At 43.9% G+C, this 27,783-nt stretch overlaps 1 protein-coding gene across 2 annotated transcripts in view; it reads left to right on the top strand.

Moving 5' to 3' along the window:
- LOC147724837 (fucolectin-5-like) overlaps positions 1–25,319 on the top strand; it is a 47,214-nt gene extending 21,895 nt beyond the window's left edge. For both annotated transcript variants that reach the window (XM_086966330.1, XM_086966331.1), the window contains exons 3-4: positions 16,413–16,689; positions 25,127–25,319. In XM_086966330.1, the coding sequence (XP_086822456.1) occupies positions 16,413–16,689; positions 25,127–25,301 (452 nt within the window). In that variant the 3' untranslated portion in view covers positions 25,302–25,319. The remainder of the gene's footprint in view (positions 1–16,412; positions 16,690–25,126) is intronic.
- Positions 25,320–27,783: the final 2,464 nt, after the last annotated feature.

Genomic DNA, 27,783 nt, shown 5'->3' on the forward strand with positions numbered 1-27,783 from the left:
GTGACAAGTGTATGAAGGACAAATAGTGGAGCATTGTGACAAGTGTATGAAGGACAAGTAGCTGAGCATTGTGACAAGTGTATGAAGGAAAAATAATGGAGCATTATGACAAGTGTATGAAGCACAAACAGCGGACCATTGTGACAGGTGTATAAAGGAAAAATAGCAGAGCATTGTGACAAGTGTATGAAGGAAAATAGCGGAACATTGTGACAAGTGTATGAAGGAAAAATAGCAGAGCATTGTGACAAGTGTATGAAGGAACAATAGCGGAGCATTGTGACGAGTGTATGAAGGAAAAATAGCAGAGCATTGTGACAAGTGTATGAACGACAAATAGCGGAGCATTGTGATAAGTGTAAGAAGGAAAATAGCGGAGCATTGTGACAAGTGTATGAAGGAAAATAGCGGAGCATTGTGACAAGTATATGAAGGAAAAATAGCAGAGCCTAGTGACAAGTGCATGAAGGACAAACAGTGGTGAATTGTGACAAGTTTATGAAGGAAAAATAGTGGAGCATTGTGACAAGTGTATGAAGGAAAAATAGCGGAGCATTGTGACAAGTGTATGAAGCGCAAACAGTGGAGCATTGTGACAAGTGTATGAAGGAAAAATAGCAGAGCATTGTGACAAGTGTATGAAGGAACAATTGCGTAGCATTGTGACAAGTGTATGAAGGAAAAATAGTAGAGCATTCTGACAAGTGTATGAAGGAAAAATAGCAGAGCATTGTGACAAGTGTATGAAGGAAAAATAGTGGAGCATTGTGACAAGTGTATGAAGGAAAAATAGCAGAGCATTGTGACAAGTCTATGAACGACAAATAGCGGAGCATTGTGACAAGTGTATGAAGGACAAAAGTGGAGCATTGTGACAAGTGTATGAAGGACAAATAGCTGAGCATTGTGACAAGTGTATGAAGGAAAAATAGTGGAGCATTATGACAAGTGTATGAAGCACAAACAGCGGACCATTGTGACAAGTGTATAAAGGAAAAATAGCAGAGCATTGTGACAAGTGTATGAAGGAACAATTGCGTAGCATTGTGACAAGTGTATGAAGGAAAAATAGCAGAGCATTGTGACAAGTGTATGAAGGAAAAATAGTGGAGCATTGTGACAAGTGTTTGAAGGAAAAATAGCGGAGCATTGTGACAAGTCTATGAACGACAAATAGCGGAGCATTGTGACAAGTGTATGAAGGACAAAAGTGGAGCATTGTGACAAGTGTATGAAGGAAAAATAGTGGAGCATTGTTGTGACAAGTGTATGAAGGAACAATAGCGGAGCATTGTAACAAGTGTATGAAGGAAAAATAGCGAAGCATTGTGACAAGTGTATGAAGGACAAATAGTGGAGCATTGTGACAAGTGTATGAAGGACAAATAGCTGAGCATTGTGACAAGTGTATGAAGGAAAAATAGTGGAGCATTATGACAAGTGTATGAAGCACAAACAGCGCACCATTGTGACAGGTGTTTAAAGGAAAAATAGCAGAGCATTGTGACAAGTGTATGAAGGAAAATAGCGGAACATTGTGACAAGTGTATGAAGGAAAAATAGCAGAGCATTGTGACAAGTGTATGAAGGAACAATAGCGGAGCATTGTGACGAGTGTATGAAGGAAAAATAGCAGAGCATTGTGACAAGTGTATGAACGACAAATAGCGGAGCATTGTGATAAGTGTATGAAGGAAAATAGCGGAGCATTGTGACAAGTGTATGAAGGAAAATAGCGGAGCATTGTGACAAGTATATGAAGGAAAAATAGCAGAGCCTAGTGACAAGTGCATGAAGGACAAACAGTGGTGAATTGTGACAAGTGTATGAAGGAAAAATAGTGGAGCATTGTGACAAGTGTATGAAGGAAAAATAGCGGAGCATTGTGACAAGTGTATGAAGCGCAAACAGTGGAGCATTGTGACAAGTGTATGAAGGAAAAATAGCAGAGCATTGTGACAAGTGTATGAAGGAACAATTGCGTAGCATTGTGACAAGTGTATGAAGGAAAAATAGTGGAGCATTGTGACAAGTGTATGAAGGAAAAATAGCAGAGCATTGTGACAAGTGTATGAAGGAAAAATAGTGGAGCATTGTGACAAGTGTATGAAGGAAAAATAGCAGAGCATTGTGACAAGTCTATGAACGACAAATAGCGGAGCATTGTGACAAGTGTATGAAGGACAAAAGTGGAGCATTGTGACAAGTGTATGAAGGACAAATAGCTGAGCATTGTGACAAGTGTATGAAGGAAAAATAGTGGAGCATTATGACAAGTGTATGAAGCACAAACAGCGGACCATTGTGACAAGTGTATAAAGGAAAAATAGCAGAGCATTGTGACAAGTGTATGAAGGAAAATAGCGGAACATTGTGACAAGTGTATGAAGGAAAAATAGCAGAGCATTGTGACAAGTGTATGAAGGAACAATAGCGGAGCATTGTGACGAGTGTATGAAGGAAAAATAGCAGAGCATTGTGACAAGTGTATGAACGACAAATAGCGGAGCATTGTGATAAGTGTATGAAGGAAAATAGCGGAGCATTGTGACAAGTGTATGAAGGAAAATAGCGGAGCATTGTGACAAGTATATGAAGGAAAAATAGCAGAGCCTAGTGACAAGTGCATGAAGGACAAACAGTGGTGAATTGTGACAAGTGTATGAAGGAAAAATAGTGGAGCATTGTGACAAGTGTATGAAGGAAAAATAGCGGAGCATTGTGACAAGTGTATGAAGGGCAAACAGTGGAGCATTGTGACAAGTGTATGAAGGAAAAATAGCAGAGCATTGTGACAAGTGTATGAAGGAACAATTGCGTAGCATTGTGACAAGTGTATGAAGGAAAAATAGTGGAGCATTGTGACAAGTGTATGAAGGAAAAATAGCAGAGCATTGTGACAAGTGTATGAAGGAAAAATAGAGGAGCATTGTGACAAGCGTATGAAGGAAAAATAGCGGAGCATTGTGACAAGTCTATGAACGACAAATAGCGGAGCATTGTGACAAGTGTATGAAGGACAAAAGTGGAGCATTGTGACAAGTGTATGAAGGAAAAATAGTAGAGCATTGTTACAAGTGTATGAAGGAACAATAGTGGAGCATTGTAACAAGTGTATGAAGGAAAAATAGCGAAGCATTGTGACAAGTGTATGAAGGTAAATAGCAGAGCATTGTGACAAGTGTATGAAGGACAAATAGCGGAGCATTGTGACAAGTGTATGAAGGAAAAATAGCAGAGCATTGTGACAAGTGTATGAACGACAAATAGCGGAGCATTGTGATAAGTGTATGAAGGAAAATAGCGGAGCATTGTGACAAGTGTATGAAGGACAAATAGCGGAGCATTGTGACAAGTGTATGAAGGAAAAATAGCAGAGCCTAGTGACAAGTGCATGAAGGACAAACAGTGGTGAATTGTGACAAGTGTATGAAGGAAAAATAGTGGAGCATTGTGACAAGTGTATGAAGGAAAAATAGCGGAGCATTGTGACAAGTGTATGAAGCGCAAACAGTGGAGCATTGTGACAAGTGTATGAAGGAAAAATAGCAGAGCATTGTGACAAGTGTATGAAGGAACAATAGCAGAGCATTGTGACAAGTGTATGAAGAAAAAATAGTGGAGCATTGTGACAAGTGTATTAAGGAAAAATAGCGGAGAATTGTGACAAGTGTATGAAGCGCAAACAATGGAGCATTGTGACAAGTGTATGAAGGAGAAATAGCAGAACATTGTGACAAGTGTATGAAGGAACAATAGCGGAGCATTGTAATAAGTGTATGAAGGAAAAATAGTGGAGCATTGTGACAAGTGTATGAAGGAAAAATAGCGAAGCATTGTGACAAGTGTATGAAGCGCAAACAGTGGAGCATTGTGACAAGTTTATGAAGAAAAAATTGTGGAGTATTGTGACAAGTGTATGAAGGAACAATACTGGAGCATTGTGACAAGTGTATGAAGGAAAAATAGTGGAGCATTGTGACAAGTGTATGAAGGAAAATAGCGGAGCATTGTGACAAGTGTATGAAGGAAACATTGCGGAGCATTGTGACAAGTGTATGAAGGAAAAATAGCAGAGCATTGTGACAAGTGTATGAAGGACAAATAGCAGAGCATTGTGACAAGTGTATGAAGGAAAATAGCAGAGCATTGTGACAAGTGTATGAAGGAAAAATAGCGGAGGATTGTGACAAGTGTATGACGGAAAAATAGGGGAGCATTGTGACAAGTGTATGAGTGAAAAATAGTGGAGCATTGTGACAAGTGTATGAAGGACAAATAGCAGAGCATTGTGACAAGTGTATGAAGGAAAAATAGTGGAGCATTGTGACAAGTGTATGAAGGACAAATAGCGGAGCATTTTGACAAGTGTATAAAGGAAAAAAAGCAGAGCATTGTGACAAGTGTTCGAAGGAAGAATAGCGGAGCATTGTGACAAGTGTATGAAGGAAAAATAGCAGAGCATTGTGACAAGTTTTTAAAAGAAGAATAGCGGAGCATTGTGACAAGTGTATGAAGGAAAGATAGCGGAGCATTGTGATAAGTGTATGAAGCACAAATAGCGGAGCATTGTGACAAGTGTATGAAGGAAAAATAGCGGAGCATTGTGACAAGTGTTTAAAGGAAGAATAGCGTTGCATTGTGACAAGTGTATGAAGGAAAAATAGCAGAGCATTGTCTCAGGTGTATAAAGAACAAATAGCGGAGCATTGTGACAAGTGTATGAAGGACAAATAGCGGAGCATTGTGACAAGTGTATTGGTGTCTCAGTAGTGAGATATCTGTGCACAGTGCATATCTGTATTAAGAAAGTCCTGTTTGTTTCTATGTACCACCCTGTATCCGATAGGCAGTGACAAAAATGTATTTGCTTGCTCTACATCGAGTTTTTAAAGTAAATACTAAAGACAAGCAAATAATGTAACTAGAGCACCTTTTTAGTGCTAGACACACCAGGATTTCCATGGTAAACCAAACAAATAAGTTCATGTCTAAGACCTTTGAGCAGCACAAGCAGATCATGTCTCACCACATTTCCTTCTCTACACTCAATTCACTAGAAACTTTGTAATCCAATTTCCAAATTCCTACTTGAAGGCCACCCCTTTTTAAGATACTGTTTCACTTTCACCATTTGCTAAACTTCTACACACATCTTTTCAAATCAAATCAAATCAAAATCCACTTTATTCGATTAATAAAAATCTCTTTAAAAACATTTTAAAAACAATATCACATAAAAATCAGTTTGTCTGTATACCATGCGTACAGAGATGATGCCAGAATTTCATAGATTTGCTGCCATTAAAGAACAATTTCAGAATTATATCAATGTATACCTTTCAATGTAACTCAGTGTGTTAGGTGATCCGGCGTCGTTTGGACTGCCAATCTAGTCTTCCTACTTCGAATAGATGCAACAAGGAAACTTGCAACACAAAACATGACTACCGGAATTAATTGTAAATAGGGTAGTGCTGGTTTAGACTGCGTAAAACCCTTGTTTTATAACAGTGGAAAAATAAACTTTGACCGACCCGCAATATAAAAGGGACAAAAGAACATTAAATGCATCTTGTCTTGGAGAGAGTGGTCATCACACTTACAAGGTGCAGCATTCTCCGGCCTACTCCACCCCTTCAGATCACTTAATAAAAAATAAATCTGATTAAATCAAAATTTCGTTAGCAGCCATCGGTGAATGGAAATCGTTACAATAATAAGATATGGTTGAATGGATAGGGACGAAATAAGCAGATAATTGGCCCTTACCATCGGTTTCCTTAGTTCTATTGCTTCCCTCTCCAGCTCTCTAATCTTTATGAAGTTAGTTTTAACCCAGTTTAGGTCAGCTTTTATCAGACCCTCTGGGTTTGTATAAATCTCTGGACGCCCCAGAATCCTAGATGTTGTTTTAATAAAGGACAACCACTGGATTTCCTTAACTTTCTCTAACTTCATACAGTCCCTAAAGATCTTATGGTTTAGGGTAAGATTGGGGTTCAACCAAGTTCTAATCCATAATAGAATAGGAGCCATGTTAATTATGTCTGAGATATATCCCATACCCAATTCAAGGTGGACCGCAAAGGTAGCCGATGATTGGGGAAGGGCTAAAAGGGCACGGAGGAATTTATTTTCCTCTCTGGATGAAATCAGGTTGTTTATAGCCCCATATTGCAGCCCCATACCTTACAATTGCGATGGTTTTTGCTTTATATATGGATAAAATCGCTTCACACGGTTTGCCCCCCAGCCTCTTAGCAAAGCCTAATGTTGCAGCGGACGATCTTCTCACAGCTGTTACTTTAGTGGAAAGTTGTGGGACCCAAGACCCATTGTCGTCAAATACAACCCCCAGGTACGTAAAGACTTTCACTCTAGAGATTGCAGATTCATTGCAGTAAAAATTTTTGATACTGTTCTTTCTTGAGCCCAGTCATATAACGTGCGATTTTCCGCTGTTAATCACTAAGTCCAATGATTTAATAAAATCCCCAAAATCCATTCATATTCGGACACTGCACCACCACTGCTGCCACAACACACTCATGCTGATCCCCCACAGCTTCACCATCAACATACATTTCCAACAATCCGGCTACGTAGTCAGCTTTAACATCGCTGCCCCCAGAAATATGCTGAATCTCAAAAATGAATTCTTGCAACCTAGCAAAAACGCCTCACTGATCTCGAAGAAGCCTTACCAGATCCGACCCCACCCATCATATCAAAGGGTTGTTATCCATGAAAAAACAAAAGGTTTGCCACGTAAAAAATGTTTAAATTTTTCAACTACCCAAACACAAGATATTAACTCTTTTTCCATTGTGCTATAATGTACTTCAGCACCTCGCAAAGCTCTGGACATAAAAGCAACATTCCCTTTTTTCCGATTTGCAATTTACCTGAAGGCAGCCCCCAAACCGATAGAACTTGCATCCACTGTCACAAAAGTTTCACCTTTGGATCAAATGTTTTGAATGCGGGAGCTTGAGCAATCAATGTCTTAGCCTTGTCAAACACATCATCATGCGGCTCGGACCACACAGCACCCCTTTCTTCAAGATGTTTCTCAATGGCTCCACAGAGATTGCATAACCACTCACTAACCTTGCATAATACTCTCCTAATCCAAGGAAAGATCTCAACAATCTTGATCATAAGGTCTGATAGCATTTGGTATAGCACTCATCAAATCCTTCTTGGGAAGAATCCCTTCATGTGTGATTCGATGACCCAAGTGATCTATTTCTTTGACTTAAAACTTGCACTTATTTTTACAAGTCACCATTTTTTTAATGCAGCCGAAATCCACTGTGAACTGTTTGAGGTTCAATAGTACCTTCAGCACACAACATGTCCAAATGTTGTTTAAGTTGTTGACGCACACCCAAAGGTACCATACGGACTTTGTGTTGTATAGGGACAGCCCCTTTTTTTAAGCTGAATACGGTGGGAAACCCCTTTCTCCTGTACCACGTTATCTGCAAATACTGCATAATATTTTTCAATAATACTTTCCACTTGAGACTGTTTCACATCCACATGGCCCAGCGTCACATCACGTAACACAATGGGATAATCTGTACCTGGACACAGCATCACACCCAGTTTTCTTAAATCATACCACCCAACTATATCCTTACCCTGGATCGCCACATATTTTTTGGTTTGTATACTATTATTTTATTTATGAAGCTTGTAGAGCGCGCGGCTACCTCCGGACGGAGGTGTCCCGGCGCTGTAGACTGTAGGCTGGAAAGAAGGGGCGAACTTATGCAGAGGAAAATAACCAGGTCTTCAGCCGGCTACGGAAAAGGGATTCAGATGGAATGAATCTAAGGTCTAAAGGGAGACTGTTCCAGAGTTTGGCCGTCATAACGGAGAAAGCTCTGCCACTCATTCTGGAGCAACGGAACCGGGGGACTATAATGAGACGTAAATTGTTAGACCGCAGGGATCTGACCGATTGGGAGAGTACCAGTCTCTTTCGTAGATAACCTGGTCCTGACCCATTAAGGGCCCGAAAAGCAAGAGTCCGCATCTTGAACTGGATGCGGCTGGAGATAGGGAGCCAGTGTAGCTCTTTGCGGTAGGTTGCAACCGACTGACGGTAAGGGATGTTACCAATCAGCCTCGCCGCCTCATTCTGAATGATCTGTAGGCGTTCGATTTGATACAGGGGGGGCATAATCCAAGTGTGATGTTATTAGGGCATGAGTAACCGTTCTGCGGGCATCCACGGGCAAGTATGGGAAGATCTTTCTCATCATGCGTAATTTCCAAAAACAGGCTGCAGTAACCTTGTTTATTTGGGATTTACACGAAAGAGCATCATCAAACTGGAAACCCAGATTGCGAACAGTTTGAACAGGAATAGGGGGGGGGGATTGAGCACAGTCGGCCACCACACGGTAGGAGGTATTGTGTTTTTTTGGTTAAAAAACAAGATCTCCTTATCGGTGTTGAGTCTAAGATGGTTCGCAGTCATCCAGGAACATATTTCGCCAAGGCAGTGGCGGAAGCTGGCGAAGCAGGAGTCAGAGTGATCTCTAAAAGAGAACATTAGCTGTGTGTCATCAGCATAAGAGATCACTCTGACCCCACACGACTCAACCACCCTAGCCAGAGGGGCCAAATAAACATTGAAAAATAATGGGCTCAACGCAGAGCCCTGCGGAACTCCACAAACAAGGGGCTTACTCTCGGATTGAAAAGGTCTAAGGAGAACCCTCTGTGTTCGGCCTTCAAGAAAGGAGCTGATCCACGACAAGGCGGTACCACCCAATCCGATCTGCTCCAAACGATCCAAAAGTATTTTATGGGACACCGTATCGAAAGAGGCCGACAGGTCGAGGAGGACCAACATGGCCTCCTCGCCCCTGTCCACACACTCTCGAATGGTCTCAAAGACCTCCAGAAGTGCCGTCTCAGTACTGAAACCAGTTCTGAAACCTGACTGGGAATCGTGTAGTAAAGAATTGGTCTCCAGGTAGTCCGCGAGTTGAAGTTGTACGGCCTTCTCCAAGACCTTCGCTGGTTTAGGGAGGAGGGAAATGGGGCGGTAATTACTAAATTGCGCCGGGTCCACATCCATTTTCTTCAAGATGGGGACCAGCATGGCCTCCTTCCAGGCCGTTGGAAATTAGCCCGAATGTAAAGAGGAGTTCCAGATAGAAATGAGTGGCTCGATCAAAAGGGGAGCTTGGCTACTCATGACCATGGGGGGGACCGGGTCTAAGAGGGAACCAGATTTGCACTGAGTGAGCAGTTTAAGTGCAGACTCGGTGGTAAGGTCTTGAAAGGCTACCAATGATGGTAAGGTATAATCTTTGTTCTTGACAGTAGGAGGGAATAATGCAGGAGTTAGGGCAGCTGGAAAGGAAGAAGTGATTTTCTCAATTTTGTCTTGGAACAAATCTGATAAACCATTACATAAGGTCTGGCTAGAGAGGTTCTGTGGTGTCATAGCGGGAGGTTTGACAAAGTCCTTTACAATATTAAAAAGAGTTTTTGCAGAGTTCTCTGCGTTTTTAATTTGTAGGGCAAAGAATTCTCTCATTGTGGACTTTTTTAGTTTGATAAACTTCTTTAAAGCAGATTTGTAAATGCATTTTGCCTCTGAGTCATAAGAGAGTCGCCAGCTGCGTTCTAATTTTTTGCAGCGGCTTTTTTCCTCACGCAAGGCTGGGGAAAACCACGGAGCAGAAGGGTGGGATCTAGCAGAGGAGACTGGCAGTGAAGGGGTAGTAGCCTCGATGGCAGACAGTAAAGCTGAGCTAAACTGAGCAACGCTTACATCGATGTCTCCGTTAAGCGAATCCAAGGGGCACAAAAAGACAGGCTCTAAAGCAGTGCAGGTAACTTTATGCCATTTTCTCCTGTAGTCCCTCCCAAGTTCCACCGGACTCGGTGCAGGAGGAAACAAGATGTCGAACAGGAGAACTACGTCCCTGAAATTCAAGTTTGCCCTCAAATTACCCTAACATATCTATATCCTAAATTGGCAAACGTTTTAGGGTTTACATCTGACTGTCAAATCAATGTGTTTCTACTAGCTTGTAAAACTGAATTCAGAGAGAATAGTAATCGGAAAACCTGATTCAGCCATTATGTCAATGGCTACATCTCCTATATGTACCCTCCCCACTGGAGCTTTAAAACCAGCATTAATAGCCTAAACATTATAATCCTCCTCATTAGCATGCAACGTAAGAACTGACAGCCACATGCATTAAGCTAAAAACCGGTCGCAAACGGGCAGATTCTCAGAATCTGCCCCTTTGCGACCGGTATGTTAGCATTTGGGATGCATCATCCCGAATGCAAAAATCGCAATTTAACTAATCTCTAAATTGAGATTCCTTAACCCCTTCGATGCGTGTTACAAGGTCAACTCGTCATGGGCGTTACCTGCGCTGTGCGTGTGACGAGTTGACCTTGTCACGTAACGCGAAATTTTCAAAATCGCAGCGCTCAGCGGGAAAACCGCTAGCGCGCATGCGGTTAAATTGCGATAGCATTTAAGGAATCCCAAATTGAGATTCCTTAAATGCAATGCATCAAAGTAAAAAAAATTGTGATTTCGCTAATAGGAGTAGGAAATTACCATGAAGTTCAACTTCATGGTAATTTGCTAAAATTTTGAAAAATGCACTTTTGCGCATTTTTTAAAGTTTCGTGTTATGCACACACATGCCCTTAGGGCATGTATGTGTGCAACATATGTGCATCGGTCAATTTCTGGGGTGTCACAGGGTGTCCTTTTGACACCCTGGCACCCTTGAAATTGCATTCTCAATTTGTGATTCTCTAATTGAGAGTCGCAAATTGCGAATGTCTTTCCATTCATTCCTATGGGCCTTTAGGTCCATAGGAATGAATGGGGAGGGATTCCTTAATTGCGACTCGCAATTTGCGAGTCGCAATTAAGGAATGTTTAGAAATCGCAAATTGTTCAGCGATTTCTACATGCATAGGCATTTGCGATTTCTTAATTGCAATTCCTTAAAAATCGCAATTAAGAAATCGCAAATCCCTACAATGATGCATGTGCCTGTTAGTTCTCTAAATCATCATTAACATCTTCCACACTATTGATTGTTGCTCCACCACTGAACTTTACACTTCTGCAGACTTCCTTCTTGGTTACATTGAGTACATTTTTTCTTAAATCCTCGACGCATGGGATTATTGCTCAGATGAGATTTAGAGCCAAACCTGAAACATGTTGGATTAGACCGAAAACCACATGCTTTTGTTATTGGTTTCTTTCTTATTTGAACAGCGCAAACTGGTTAAACTGCCTTAACCTCCCCCAATAAGTTTAGGAATCTGGTTATATTGTCCAAGGCGTAGACTTGTATTCATATGAAATCAGGTGACTCACCACAAACCATTACAAGAGGAAAGTATTCTCTTTGGATAAATATAATTAATTCACAGCATCAGACTTTACCGACATTGACATGTCAAAAGGCAGAAAGTCAAATAGGCATGACATTACATGTGAACTTCCGCTACCCTTACACTAGAATTAAAATGTGGCCGACTCGGCCAGCCCACTCAGCTGCGCACATTGTGCCAGCAGGCCCCAAAGTGCTACAGCAAACAGTTGTATATGACAAGTGTAAAGCATTGTACTTGGATATATCATTATACACAGCTTCAGATTTTGAGACATCCACATATCAAAGGCCTGAAGCTAATAGGGCAAGACATTACACTTGAATTTCAGCATGGCCTTGCCCTTAAATTTGGCCGACTCAGCTGACCCACTAAGCTGCGCACATTGTGCCGGCAGGCCCCAACGCGCTGCAAACAGTTCATTACTTGAAATCCAGGGCACCGCCTACGACACTGGCCCTCCGGGGTACCTGATCAAAGGCAACCTCCCCAAAATATTACTCAGTCCATATGTTGCAGGTTAGGGTAGTAGGGTCCATTACCACCGGCAGGTCAGTCCCCTCCCCACCCCTAACCGACACCTGCATTTGGCTACAGCTAAACAATCGCCACTGCCAGATTCAAGGAAGGGAACTGAGGAGGAAGGAGCTTTGTCACTGCCTGTGCCATGCTGTGAAACACTCTCCCTCCACCTCTTACAGCCATTTCAACCCGGCTCTCATTCAGGAAGGAACTTAAAATGTGGCTATTCAGCAACTCATGGCTCCAATCTCAGCGTGCTCAGGTTCAGCAAGTGCCAAGACACCCACAGGTATACGCGCTATATACATTTTTTTAACATAACATATCAAGCTAAAACATGTCTCCTGCTTTTAACTGCTAACTCGACTTTGTCATTTAAACCAATGTCCAGCCCCAAAATCAATTTTTAATACATACACCACCTCTACAGCTGGCCTTTCGAGTCCTAAGGCAAGATGCTGCATATTGCAAGGTAGGCTGTTCAGTTTTGTGTTTTAACCCCTTGCCCGCGGCCAGAATTCCGCTCTTGTGCGGCACATTCCGATCGCGGGCGTGATCACGACGTCCGGGAGCCGTCATCAGCACACGAGCACTGTGTGCCATGACGGCTCCCGGACGTCATCAGCATGGAAGGGGTTAACAGTAAGACCCCTAAATTGTTGTTTATACTATGAAAGGTAAGTAGCCCCATTGGCAGTACTGAGTTACACGCTGATAACTCAGCTGTGCTAACTTCCTAATGGTACTACTAAAGTTGGTACTTGAAGGTATCATTAAAACCATTACATTAAACCAGACTTGATGCCCAAGTCAAATTTAATGTAACTTTTGTAAACAAGCAACTTTTAGAAAGTTGCCATTCTGTTGTCCAAGTTGATCAGCAGGCCATTCACAGATGCTGGCCACAAGACAGCTTCTGCCCTCCTGGGGACAGGTGTGAATGACTCCCAGGAAATGACGCAATAGAGGCCTGCCTTTGAAAGAGATGTTACCTCTCCCTGGCACGAAGCTACACAGGGTGTGAGTCCAAAAGATGAGCTTAAAGTGGAAAGGCGCTTCTGAAAGGCAAATAGTGGATACACACTAGAGGGGCTGCTTTTTTGTCCTAGTAGACAGGTTGGCATCGGAGATAAAGAGGGGAAAGCAGTTGTCAAACTGTTTTCCTGTGGACCTGTAGCCCTCAGGGTGACACAATTCTAAAATGGGCTACCAAGCTCCACACTCCGTGAGAGGTGTTCTGCCACCTTGGGAGCAGGTAGAATATTGCATTGTGCCAGATGGCACACATTGCAGGAGGTCATCATCAGGTGCAAGGGAATATGGTAACCCATTGCCTAGTAACAGTTGCATCCCGTGAGGGCACTTTCTGGGCATAAATGTGGCACCCCGGGCACGCAGACCTCTGATCACGTATGCACTGGAGAGAGGACCAAATAAGGACTGCCCTGCTTTTTCCTAGACCTGGCAAAGAGAGGCTGCACTAAAGAAGGAATGCATCTGCTGATCTTGGGCTTCTAAAGGTAGGACTGTGCCTGTGGTGCCCGGCTTGTGAGAATGTCGACCCCTGAGCCCAAGACAGAAAAGGCAAATTAAGGAGGAAGTTAGCTGTCTCCCATCAAAGTAATAGAACCTCACCGTAGCAAGCTAGTAGCCACAAACTTGTGACCACCAGTGACCACCGACATACAGCTTGGGAGGCCAAGTCCTGATGCTCAAAAGTAGCACCGAGTCTGCTGGACTCGAGACAGTCATCAGGATTCAGTTTCATTGCCCAAGAAGGACCGTAGCCTTCACCAAAGGGACCCGCTGGTTTTGTTTTGACAGGAATCAGTGGTCCCTTGGAAGCTGGACTTTTGCTGGACCTAGGAGAACTTTGAGGGACACCAACCCTTGTGGCCAAAGTCATCTCACCAAGACCGTGGGCCAAGAAGTATCCCCAAGAACCCCCTTGTCTATTGCTCAGTATCCTTATCAACTTATACCATCTTCAGAATCCTGTATCCCTTGCATCTGTACCACTCCATTGATATCTGTGACGGTTCGCCCATAGAGCCTGACACTGAACTTGAGACTGCTTTGGTGACAAAGTAACTGTTCTACAAATCTTTATTGGCCCCCTTTACTCTGCCAGAGTTTGTCGCCTAAACCGGGCCAGAGTACAGGAATACAAATGTATACAAATTTTACGAAGTTTCCCCTAACTACACTACTTACCAAGGCTTGTTTAGATTTTGAATGAAAAGCTGTGATTTATCTTTTACTTAAAATATATATTTCTACAGAACTCTCTGATTGATTTTGTTCATTTTGCAGTCTAAAAATTATTCATAAAAAGAAGAACTATTTTATAAATTGATGTCAGATCTCTTTTGTGTGACTTTCTTCTTTGGTTGTTTCGAATGCTTTACACCTCCTCCTTTGTTTAAGCCTGATTGCTCGAAGTCACATCAACCCATGATTGAGATAAGGTTGAACAAACGAGCATGACTGGACCCAAGACAATGTTGTGAATGTATTACATGGTGAAGTCGCACAACCACACCATAATCCTCACCGCTGTCGAAAAATGACATAAGACGAAGGGTGGTTTTCTAAATCTTTGTACACTTGTGTGGTTTGTATTGATTCCCTTCCATTGCATCTCTTAGTTTAAGGTATTTTATCATCTTAGGCTATCTCTTTGATATTTGATTCCTCTTGAAATATTATGAAAATGTGTGTCGGTTCATTACATCTCTGTTACCTCTTTTTCATTCAATATTACCTTACTCAGCTTGACTGAATATATTGGCTACCTGTAAGGGCATAATGATATTTAATGTTGCTTTTGTATATTAGTAAGAGCAATGCTTAATTTATAACAGTAGTTGATGCTGGAGGACACTGAGATTTATTTTTGCGGAACAAGACTTATTTTACTTCAATCAGACAAAAGAGTGAAAGGCAGAAAAAGGGAGAAAGACAGAAAACAGAGAAAGATAGTGAAACCATGACGACGGGAGAAAGCAGGGATGAAAACACCCGCAAGAGTAAGACAATGAGACAGGAAGTGTAGTGTGTAAGCAAGAGGTGTGAGGTGGAATTGGAACCAGGCAGCCTTGGTGTTCTACAACCCAAGCATTCAGCAGCAGCATTGAAGCACCGGCAATAGCAGCAGCCCGTCCATATGGGCTAAGAGGCCACGCCCCCACCTTTTTCAAGGCAAGGAGAGTGTCTGTCAGGCTGAAAAAAGGTCAGTCAGCCAGGAGCTAGAAATAAACAAAATCTCCTGGCTGCCTGAGCTTAATTTTGTCAGGCTGAGGATTTCACATTCCTGTTGGTGTGACCGCCTCAGCCTGGCAAAAGGGCCTTGAGGCCCTCCCCCTCGTGACAAGAGCGAGCATCACTGATTGCATCAGACCTGGGCTCTTCAAGTTTAAGCCCTGAAGTGCCTGTGGCCAAGTGTCAATCTCTGACACCTCATCACAGAGTGGCAGGGCCACACCAGTCGCACTGGGCGCTGACCTATGGAGGGGTGCCGACCTCAGGGTTGGGCGCCGTGTTTAGGAAACATTTATGATTGGAGAGATGAGGGGCACTTTTGTCCTGTCGTAGTGAGATTCAGAGGAGGTGTTCATGTGGGGTGGGGGTGCCAAAAATTATTCTCACAACGGGCGCCACCGGCGCCAAAGCCAGCCCTGCAGAGTGGTGTGGGTTCAGCAGTCTCACTGACCCCTTCCCACTCTGTGACAGGTGAGGGACTGCTGCCTTCCCTCATTAGCTTGGTCAGCCAATGAGGGAAGGCAGCAGTCCTAACCCTCCTGGAACCTTGCTCGACTTCACTTCCAGAGACCTGCAGTGAAGGTCAGTTTTAGTGTTTGGTGAGTGCATGCCTGTAGGTATGTGTATTTGAGTGAGTGAGTGTTGTGAAGGGGTGTGCGTGCATGTGTGTATGTGTGTGTGTGTGCGTGTGGGTGAGAGAGTATGTATGTGTACATGTGTGGCCCCCCTGACCCATCCCTGCTAATAATACCGGATGCCACTGCTGGGCAATTACTTTTTTCACAAATTGAGCACTGATTAAGAGCCTAAGAAATCTAGGAAGTCATTACAACTTCATTGAATTTTTAGTAATTTTACCATTTCTTCCAAATTGTAAATGTTAAGATTCACTTTTCTAGTGGGCACATTTCATATGGGAACTTGATAACTTCACTTTGCATCAACCATAACTAGTTATAGTCAATAGTAAGATATGTGGTGTACCCATGGAGACATACATATACAAGGCTAGGGCATAACTTACCCGGTAGTGTGGTGTAAGAAATGCATGAGGGCTGGAAGTGGACATCTTGGTGGCAAGGTTGCTTTGTAAAATAGTCTGATAGCTTTTGCAGGTGGTAACAACACCCTCAGTCTGAACTCATATTTAAGGTAAAATGCTAATTCTGCCTATCTGTAATTTATTTTGAGGCTCTACTGCATTTCATTTCCTTTTTAAGCTGAAGATTTGGCACTTAAGGGTACAGCTTCACAAAGTAGCCAATTTGCATACTTCGGGCTGCCGTCATATGCGATTAATACCAAACGCAATGGTAAGTATGCTGACAAGACCTGCTCTCACACCAATGAGGAACCAAATCCTTGGTGGAGATTGGACCTGGGACACAGTCAAGCCATCGGATCCGTTGTGGTGGTGAACAGAGCCGACTGCTGCCCCGAGCGACTCAAGGGGGCGGAGGTTCGGATCGGAGACAATGAGAACAACAACAACCCTGTGTGAGTCCTGCTAACTTGTTTAGATGACTGCAGTGTGTGTTGTTCCATTACCTTGCACAGAAGAACGTATTAGGTTGGCATGGAGGGCTCTAAGGTTGGTGGTAGTTTACCTTATACAGGTTCGATGTATAGTTTTGTGAAGTGCATATTGTAGGAATATCATTACCTTCTTCCACTTCTACACACTGCACAAATTTACCACTGCCACCTCACACCTTGAGATCCAAACATCTACTATGACCCCTTTGTGAAATAGAGTGGTCTAGTGATGTTGGTTTGTCAACCTGCTTTCCATGTCAGCTTCTAAGATGAACATTTGTGCCTCACATTCCACCTGTCAGATGCTATTTTTCAAGGTACAACAACAACAGTGTCACATTACTATAGAAGCAATAACAAGATGTATGTTCTTAATTGAAATGTGAAAGGGATCCACATGCTCGTCAGTGGAAGCCTTAGAATATATGATCCCTAAGTGAGATCTCAGAGAACTGGTGGTGATCCACCACATGAAGCTGTTGTCTTTTAATATAATGCAACCATAGGATCTTTACTACACTTATCACGTGCTCATGAATCCGAAGATGCTCTTAGCTGTAAGTCCTTTGGGGTGGTTTGTGTATTGTACCAACTATACACATGTAAACAAACTCATGCAAAAAGATATATATTCATCTCCATTTTATGCTTTGTTCAATAGCACGCAGCGATGCCCAATAACTCTTATCCTTGTTGACACGCTTATTTTTTCAGGCATCAACACTAGGTTTTGGAAGACCAACCATCCATTATAATCCAATCAAGATTCAGTACATCTTCCCATCCCCTTTGTGAAGACAAATATGTCATTTTAATGTGGCATAAAAAGAAATCAAGGTGCTTCTGTAAACATTAGACTCCTATTGTCTGATTTCACAGGTTGAGGATAATTTAACACATGGCCTTTAGTAACCCACCGATAATTCTTTCTTTGGGTTTGATATACATTTAGGGCCTGATTAGGCGTTATTTATTGCACCTGATAAATAAAGTACCACGGGGTGCGTTATTCGTCAGGTGTGATAAATAACACCTTTTACAAGTATATTGGGAATAACATGCAGATTTGGGGATTTACTGCACCAAAATCTGCATGCTACGGTAAATAATGTGTGGCATATTTTGTTTTAAAGTCAGAGCGTTGTGCTACGCCAAATTTGGCAACACAGCACTCCGACATTAAACGCAGGGATGTGCCATATTCACAGGAATATGGTGCACCTCTGTATTTCCCCAGTGCTGGTGAAAAAAAAGCTGCCTAGCCCCAGCACAGGCACCCGGCCGCCATGTTGACAGGGTGCCTGCACTGCAGGGGCAATTGTTTATGTGCAGGAAGGGATACCTTCCTGCAGTTAAACAATCAATATTGGCAAATTACTCTTGCTATAAGTGCTGCAGAATGCAGGGCCGGAGAGGGAAATGCAACCAGCCCTGGCAGATTGCAGTTCGACCGGCCCTGGGAGCGGGGGTGGAGGGGTGCTAGCAAGAAGCACTGCTCTCGCTTTTGTTACAGGGGGTCAATATTGCAACACTGCTGCAAAACTGGTCCCCAGTGATAAAACCAGCCCCCACAGGCACAAAACCGCCCCCTACCCCTCTGACCCACGAGGAAAATGCCCGGTGCCCCTTACGGCCAGTTCGGCCCTGATTGCACACCCCTTAACTGCAGAAGAAAGGGGTATATGTACAAGGTGGGGTTAAACATGGGAAATTGTGCTACATCAAAAAAGTAACTCCAGTGGCGATAGAGGCTTGTACATATTCCCTTGTATATTTTCCCCTGATAAATTTCAGCAGGTTTGACCTGCTGAAATTTAACAAAGGTTATGTTATTTAAGGCATCCGATAATTATAGGAAGCGTTAAATAAAACTAAACTCATAATTCCATCCCAGGCATAAACAGGGGTTTACGCACTGGACTAAATTAATCGCCCAACCTGTAGTCAGGCCCTAAGTGTAGAATCCGGGACTGCAGGGCTTTAAGAGATGGTACCCCATTCTCTTATCGAAAAGATGCGTTACAAACTACTGAGTCATATTCCAAATTCTAACTTGGTTACACTATTTATGATTTGCAGTGGTATTTCCATTCCTATAACTCAAAGAGTTGTCGGGGATCGGATAGAAAACCAAAGTAGTAAAATAGTTCGCAGTAATGGGTCCAATTCACATAAAAAAATAGACATTTTGCACCTTTCGTATGACTGTCACGTGCCGGTTTGCAACTTTTTGGAATTCAGCAACATTCTCTGGGGTATACCAGCTTAGCCAGGCGCAGGTTTCCAGGCCTAAAAATGAGAATGTCATGTGACATGTTCCCTGAGCTCTCATTTCCCCTGTGTGGAGTTGTACATACTGTAAAATCCTGCCAGGTAGAAATGCAGAGTTTAGTGTAATTTGTACAATGTTTTTCATTTTCAGTTTTTTTCCCCCACAGGTAAACCTTTTTTCCCCCTGGAGAAGCTGCTTCTCCTACACACCAAAGGCCCATTTACAATATTTTGACACATGGCAGCGCAGCAAGCCTTCCAGCTGTGCTGCCGTGCGTAAAAAGAAAATGGCTGGATTGCTCCGTATCAACAAAATACAGAGCATTCCTGTCCTTTTCCCATGCCCTGGCGGAAAACGAGCTTCCATGCGCCAACGTAGGCACCCTTGCACCATAGTCCTAGGGTGCCTGCGTTGTACGGGTGATTGTAGCCAAGTCCAAAGATGGCTGCCAACATTTCCTGGTTGAAGTGTTGGCAGTCAATGAGAACTCTACAGATCTCGGCACGAGCTGGTTATTATTCGGGAGGGCTTTGCGATCACACATATACAAATTTGGATTTCCTTTAATTTCTCACAAACTACTGAATGGATTTACACCAAATCTAACTTTCCGCCAAACTCAGTGTAATTCCATCCAACGGTTCAGGCTGTAGTCATGTTCAAAGCTCCTATGAGACTTAACATGAGAAACACACTTTTGTTGACCCTCCTCACCCTTTTTCTCTGCCCCCGCTTGATGGATCACCCCGAAACTTTCCATGCCCAACTAGAATCACCGGTATACTTTTGGGGAAAAAGTTTGTGAAGGCAAGTCAAACCACACTTTTCCTATTGAAACATGATCTTAACTGTAACTACATACTGGCAACTGCACACACACACGCTGGACCGGGACAAAGTCACAAGTTCAGGCTGACAGCGATGGAGACCAGGCAGGGTACAGGGACCCAGTTAGGTCTGCTGAACAAAGTACCTTAATCCTGGTTGTGGAGTGCTGTGTGGATCTGCGTTAAAGATGAGTCGCACAGTTGAGGTGATGGGTCGGTTCCGAGATGCGACGAGGCTGTGGTGTGAGGTCCTGATGCTTTGACTTCTATGATGCTGTCAACGGGACTTGCAAGTGGAATTCCGGTGTCGCAGATGCGAGGTGCGGCAGAGACGATGCGTCAGTTCTGATCAGCTGTGAAGCTGTGATGCGAAGTTCCATCATCGTCATTGAGGCTGCCCTCGATGAGGGATGCAAGGGGCTTGTGCCTGGTAAAGCGCCATGCAGCGGCGGTTCTGAAGGCGATGCGTTGGTCCCAGATGCCGGAGGCTGCAGTGAGGAGGGTCTTTTGCGACGGGTCCAATCCATGCATCGCTCAGCAGAGAAGATGCGTTGGTTCAGCTGGCAAGCACTTAGGCCCACTTCCGAGGGTCCAGGACTGTGGAGCCACCACTTGGCAGAGTAGACTCCCAGATGATAGAGTCCAGGTTCAGGGGGTTTAACGTTTTTTTATGTCCCTGAGAAACCAGATCTGGAGGCCAGCTATTTGGCTCTTAGAATTGCTCTGGGTTCTGGGGTCAAGTGATGCAGGTCTAGTTGTTCTCACCCAGGCAAGAAGGCAGCAGGCCAGTTGGTCAGCACAGCAAAACAGGAGTTCAACAAAGCAGAGGTCCAGAAGAGCGGCCGTCCTTCAGCAGCACTGCAGTCCTTTTTCCTGGCAGAGTATCCACAGGTCTAGAACAGTAATGAAGTGGTGGTGTCTAAGGTCCAGTACTTATACCCAGTGGTGCCTTTGCAATGGGGGAGACTTCAAAGACAGGCCTTTGAAGTGCACAGAGGTTCTTCCTTCCTTCCCTGGCTCTAGACTCACTGCAGGGAGGTATACATCCCTTTGTGTGGGGACAGGACACAGCCAATTCAAGTGTAAGTGAGGCGGAGTTCACCTCCTCGTTCCCATCCTTCCAAGTTGGCCCTTTCAAGTCACACCTAAGCTCCCATTGTGTGAGGCTGTCTAGGGGGAATACAGAAAGCCCACCCCAGACAGGAGATCAGAGACAGGCAGCAGGCACCAAATGGCTAAAGTAAGAAAATGGCAGCTTTCTAAAAGTGACATTTTCAGAATTGCTAATTAAAATCTTACTCCATCGTAAGTTTGGATCTTTAATCATGATCCCAGAGACACCAAACTTGAATCAGTACTATCTTCCCTTTAGGAAATTATTCTTATAAAATGTTCTAAGGTAATCCCAATGCTATCCTATAAGAGATATAGGCCTTGCTGTAGAGAAAAACGAAGTTAAGACTTTCTCACTACTAGGACATGTAAAACTTAAAAGTATATGACTGGCCTTCCTTTTAGATGTATTGCAACATGCCTTCAGCGTTATCTATGGCCTACCTTATGGATTACTTTTATGTATAAAAAGGGAAAGTTTGGGCCTGGCAAAAGTTGGAATTTGCCAGGTCGCCATGACAGTGTAACCTGCAAACACAGGGTCTGCAATGGCAGGCCTGAGACATGGTTAAGGGGCTACTTAGGTGGGTAGAACAATCAGTGCTTCTGGCCCACTAGTAGCATTTAGTTTACAGGCCCTAAGCACATGTAATGAACTGTACTAGGGACTTATAATTTATTTAGGCATTTGTATATAGCTCGTACTTTACCCAGAGATGTCACAGAGCTTTACAATAGAGCAAAGTATGTTAGATCAGACATTCCAGGTAACATGGTAGAGGTGACAAAACATATAACTACTACAGTTACTCAGAGTGAATGGCTACATATTACAAAATATAAATTCTCTAAAAATTACACATTACAAATTAAAGTTGGAGTGATTAGGGTTACATATTTCACAGTCGAAGCAGAAGGTCGAACCAGTTCTCTAGTGAGGAATATCAAACAGTCAGAGTCATTGAATTATTGATAACAGTGTCTTTGGGAGAGAAGAGATTTAAGGTCCTTTTTGAAGATGAGAAATAGGTGGTAGTGCGAAGGTATGGAGGAAGCGAGTTCCAAATTCTGGTTGTATTTCCTGAGACAGACTGCGTCATACTTCTTTCCCATTTGAAAGTATGAGGTTTGAGCACTAGGTTTTCGCCACTATGTGAGAGTCTGTATCCACCTTAACATTTTTGTTTGTTAGCTAGGTAGCAAGAGGTAGAAGTATGAATGGCTTTATGTGTGATACAAGCAGTCTTATATATTGACCTGGCCAGCAGGCATCTATCAGCATAGGCAAGATATGGTTTTTTCTTTTGGCCCCATAGATGAAGCGCTGTGCTGAATGAAGGATGAATTTTAAAGGAGGAAGGTGGATCTTGGAAAGGCCTTAAAGGAGTGAATTTCAATAGTCAAGTCTGGAGAGTACCAAAGATTAAACAATGTTTTTTTATGTCTTGTTCAGGAATTAAATGTCAGATACCCCTAGGAAGGTGTAGTTGGTAGCGTGCTTTTTGATTTGGGATTGGAGGATAAGGACCTTATTACGACTTTGGCAGTCCAACAATGGATGGTGCAATTAGCCATCTGCTGTAGGACCGCCAAAGCCATGGTGCTACCGTCTGCCAGATCAGGAGTTAAATCCTGCTCTGGCAGGAGGTGGTCTAAGGCGGAGGTCGGTCAGGCAAATTGAGCCTGACATGCAGTTCACCGCTGTCAGAGCGGCAACTTCACATGCCACACCGTGCAGACACTGGAGGTGCAAATCCAGGGTTGGACCACAAGTGCCCGCCCCACATGCACCCCTAGATCGAGGAGCGGCAGGAGTTGCCTCTCCGCAACCCATTTCATGGCAGGCTCACCGCCCTGAAAAGGGCGGTGAAAGTGCAACTCCTAATATGCCTGGCGGTGCTCCTGACCACTGCGCCACCACCACAGGATCCTGGATACCCGGCAGATGCAGCGGTTCTCTAGCGGTTCAACCCCCATACTCCTAATACTGCAGGCCGGCCTGCAGTGTGGCGTTGGTCGGACCTCCACCACAAGTATGTACTTGTGATAATGCTCCCAAGTCTCTTGACCAGGATGACTCCTAGGGATTTAGCCCTGTCAACTATGGTAGATGTACAGTTAGAATCCTCAGAGTATCCATCTAAAATTGTACAGCTAGTGGGGAGTTTGAGTTTGAGATAAGAAGGAATTCAGTTTTCAGAGGATTTCATTCTAGGTGGTGAGATGTCATCCATTCTTGAAGAGAGTTGAGGGTGGTGGTGAGGAGTGAAATGTCATGTGTTGAGGACACCTTGAGGTAGAGTTGGCTGTCGTCAGCATAGAACAGCTAAGAAATCCCACATTTTTGTAGTAGTTCTGGAGGTTCCATGTAGAGATTAAATAGGTTGTGAGCAAGGACTGAGCCTCGAGGGACACCATGATCAACAGCCTTTGATGTTGAGAGACAGTTTTCAATTTTGATCATCTGAGTTCTGCCCATGAGGTATGATTCAAACCATTTAAGAACTATGTCTTGTCTTCAAAACCCATTTGATGTTTTAGTGTGTGGAGAAGTGTGTAATGGTTTACAGACTAATAAGTAAAAAAACATGCCAATTGGGTATAAGCCAATGTGACCATGTTGAGAGGAGAGAGCATATACACCTTAGCACTGGTTAGTAGTGGTAAAGTTCTCAGAGTCCTAAGGCCACCAAAAATGAATTCAGCAAAAGATGTGAGGGTGACCCTGAAGAAAGGGACATTTTCCAACAGGAGATAAATGGGGTAGGATCATAATAGAGCCAGATGTCAGTAGAAGAAGGTGGTGGCTTGGGAAGATCATGAGAAAGCCAAACATAGTGAAAGAAGGAGGTGACTAGGGGAGGACCATAATAGAAACAGACTCAGTGGGAAAAGGAGGTGACTGGGGGTGGGTCATAATAAATCCAGAAGCCAATTGAAGAATGAAGTGACCGTGGAATGAGGTTGGGGGAGAATCATGATAGAGACAGTCGTGGCTCACTGGTTAGAGGCGGCAGACCCGGAAGCAGAGGACGGCCCGGGACCAGGGTTCAATTCCCGACGAGGCAGGGTCGTGGACTAGGGTCAGCAGACTCGATAATTCTCGCCTCAGTGCCTACTCTAACCAGGGATCACACTCGGCAACTCTGGGCATTAGCTTGCCTCATCTCCACAACGGCCCCCCACATACGCTGGGGATGCCTGGTTTCACCTTGGAGATACCCAGTAGGGACCATCTCACAGGGAAAGCCAGGACGGGTTCCCCAGCGGTCTACAGCGTGGAAATACCCCATGTGGGGTAATTCATGCACTTTACAAGACATCATTACATTACATTACATTACAGTTCAAGGAGGAGGTGACTGGGGGTGACCATTACAGAGCCAGGTGCCAGTGCCATACCAGCCAATGGCGGAAGAAATTCTGATGGTAGCTTCTCGCTTGGATGTTTAACTTTATGCAAAAATTGAAGAATTCTCTGTTACCCCACAACTCTAACCGCTTAACCGCGGCGGCAATTACGCCGCGGTGCGGTGGTTTAATTAAATGGGCGGGGCCGCGTCGGCCAAGGGACGTGTGCAGCACTATGGAGGTAGTACTAGCGACGGCCGTTGGCCTACGGGCACATCGAAGGGGTTATATCAGGTTCGACCTCTTCTCCTGGCAGCTAATGGAATCTCTTTCATTTGAGCGGCTAATTTGTCACAATCAGCTGAATAACTATGCTATGTGATGGTACTACTTAATATTGACACCAACAATATCAAGATAGAAGAATATGCAGGGCAGAATATTGAGAGACAAACATTGAAAGGTAAGTGCATAGAGAGAAGTATATATTTACTAATCCCAACTCCACATTGATGAACCCTGAAGATATATGTCCTGTTTAGGTACATATATGTGGAGTTAGGTATAGATAATCTAGACTTCCCGGTCGATATTTTATTTTCGTTATTATGTCCTCAATATTATGCCCTATCAATGCAGTAGTTTCGATATTCAGGGTGACCTCCGTGCTATGTATGGCTGGCGAGGAAGCTTCAATAGATTATGCCTGAGCATAACTAATACACTATCTTAAAGTGCATCCTAATTTCAAGATCTGATGTTCTGTATGTGGGAATGGACATAAGTGAAACTACTTACCTAATAATGCCTTCTACTTTTGTCTCTGGTTCTACAGGTGTGGCACCATCACTGACCTGACTGCTGGATCTGTTACTACGCTCTGCTGTAAAGGGATGGCGGGCCGCTACGTCACTGTCGTAATCCCGGGCCGCAGCGCATTCCTCACCCTGTGCGGAGTGGAGGTTTACGGTGTTGTGCCGCAGAAGCAGCAGCCAAATGTGTGTTGGTAGCGAAGATGAGCTCCTGGTCTCATGGGGGCTGATTCACAGAACTAACTTAAGACAAAATCCTAAACTTACTACTTTTGGTATTCACAGAAGTTAGGATTTTGTCTTAAGTTTGTATTAAGACAAACTCTAGACAGACTTAAGACAGACTTAAGACAGAATCCTAACTTAAGTCTGTCTTAAGTTTGTCTTAAGACAAACATAAGACAAAATCCTAACTTCTGTGAATACCAAAAGAGTAAGTTTAGGATTTTGTCTTAAGTTAGTTCTGTGAATCGGGCCCATGATCTCTCTCTCTTATCCACCAAGGAACTACTGTTACCTTATGCTCAGCTAAGACTCTTTGTCTTTCCCTGATATAAGACACTGCTTTTACATGTCACTCAGAACAGCCAATACTTTCACCTCCCCCACAGATGACACTACTTTTACCCTTCCCTCGTGTAAGTCACTATTTCTAGCTTTACTTGGCATATGCATTACTTTTTACCCCTCCCCAGAAAATCCAATAGTTTTATTTTTCGCTGAAATAAAGCACAACTTTCCCCCTTTCCCAGATAAGCCACCTATGTGTATCTATCCCTGAGATAAGACACTACGTTTGCCTTTTCTCAGAGAGGCCACTACATTTAGCTGTCCCTGAGAAAATACACTACTGTACTTCTTCCTCAGATACGCCACTACCGTCCCTGAAACAATACACTACTTTTACTTCAAATAAGACGCTACTTTTAACTTTCCTTGACATAAGGCACTCCTCTCACCCTTCCCAAAAATAGACCTTTATCTCAGATGGGAAACTACTTGTCCCCTACATCAGTTAAGAAACTACTTTTATCATTCCCTCACAGACAACACTACTCATCCCCTTAGTGATAGGATAGCCATGAAGGTTAAACACCACAGGTGATTCCCTCCATGGACAACAAAGCGGTTATTTCGTATCCAGTGACGACTGTTTCGCGACACCCAGGATCCAACAGACACCCAAGTTTCCTCACCTTTGGGTTTTCTTGGCTGTACTTAGTGGTGCAAACATCTTGTGCTGAAGGAGAATGTTGCCCCCCCCCCCTGTTGGCATGGACTACTGGGCAGCGACACAATCCACAAACAAGTTTCAATATTTGTATCCCTTTCCTCTCCCCCCTCTCTGCCTTGGAACCCTGTCTGCTGGCACAGTGCCAGGCACAGCACCAGTGGGCATGCAGGTCTGCTGATACATACATCAAGCTGTGATTGTCTGCTCATCTGTTCACTGCCTTGTACAGCTCATATGCCTTACTCTGTATGTACATGTTGCTAGAAACAGTGTTGGTGCATAAATAATTATAAGACCCATGCTTGGGGTACTTATTAAAAAATCAATAGCTGTGGGACTGAATTTAAATAAGGGGTCATTTCCGAAGAAGTGTTCAACCATTGAATACCCTGTAACAAGACAAATAAAATAACCCCCTTTGCTGTATCATTGTTGTATGTATTGTAGTAGAAGGCACTGGTGTGGGCCAGGTCTGTGGCTTCAACTTCTTCTCATGACAATGCTCTGTTTCGACCCTTCAGTTTTGAGCCCTGTATTCTGCTGATAGTACCAGCTGCCTGTTTCACCCCTTGTGCATGGACACGAGGGGTCGTCTGCTGTGTCCCTTTGTCACTACAGTGCTGCTGGTGCACAGAGTGAGCACAGATCAGCCTGCGCAGGGTAGGGACCTGCTTCCTCTGTGCCCCCTTATGAGAGAGCCAGCGCTATGAAGTGTGGGGTGAGACAGCGCTATGAAGTATGGGGTGAGACAGCGCTATGAAGTGTGGGGTGAGACAGCGCTATGAAGTATGGGATGAGACAGCGCTATGAAGTGTGGGGTGAGACAGCGCTATGAAGTGTGGGGTGAGACAGCGCTATGAAGTGTGGGGTGAGACAGAGCTATGAAGTGTGGGGTGAGACAGCGCTATGAAGTGAGGGGTGAGACAGCGCTATGAAGTGTGGGGTGAGAGCTCTATGAAGTATGGGGTTGGGAGACAACCTATGAAGTGTGGGGTGAGAACGCTGTGAAGTGTGGGGTGAGACAGCACTATGAAGTATGTGGTGAGACAGCGCTATGAAGTGTGGGGTGAGACAGCTCTATGAAGTATGGGGTTGGGAGACAACCTATGAAGTGTGGGGTGAGACAGCGCTATGATGTATGGGTTTGGGAGACAACCTATGAAGTGTGGGGTGAGAGCGCTGTGAAGTGTGGGGTGAGACAGCACTATGAAGTGTGGGGTGAGACAGCGCTATGAAGTATGGGGTTGGGAGACAACCTAAGAAGTGTGGGGTGAGAGCGCTGTGAAGTGTGGGGTGAGAATGCTATGAAGTGTGGGGTGAGACAGCTCTATGAAGTATGGGGTTGGGAGACAACCTATGAAGTGTGGGGTGAGACAGCGCTATGAAGTATGGGGTTGGGAGACAACCTAAGAAGTGTGGGGTGAGAGCGCTGTGAAGTGTGGGGTG

This window comes from Lissotriton vulgaris, chromosome 4_1 (assembly GCF_964263255.1).
Source record: "Lissotriton vulgaris chromosome 4_1, aLisVul1.2, whole genome shotgun sequence".
NCBI lineage: Eukaryota > Metazoa > Chordata > Amphibia > Caudata > Salamandridae > Lissotriton > Lissotriton vulgaris.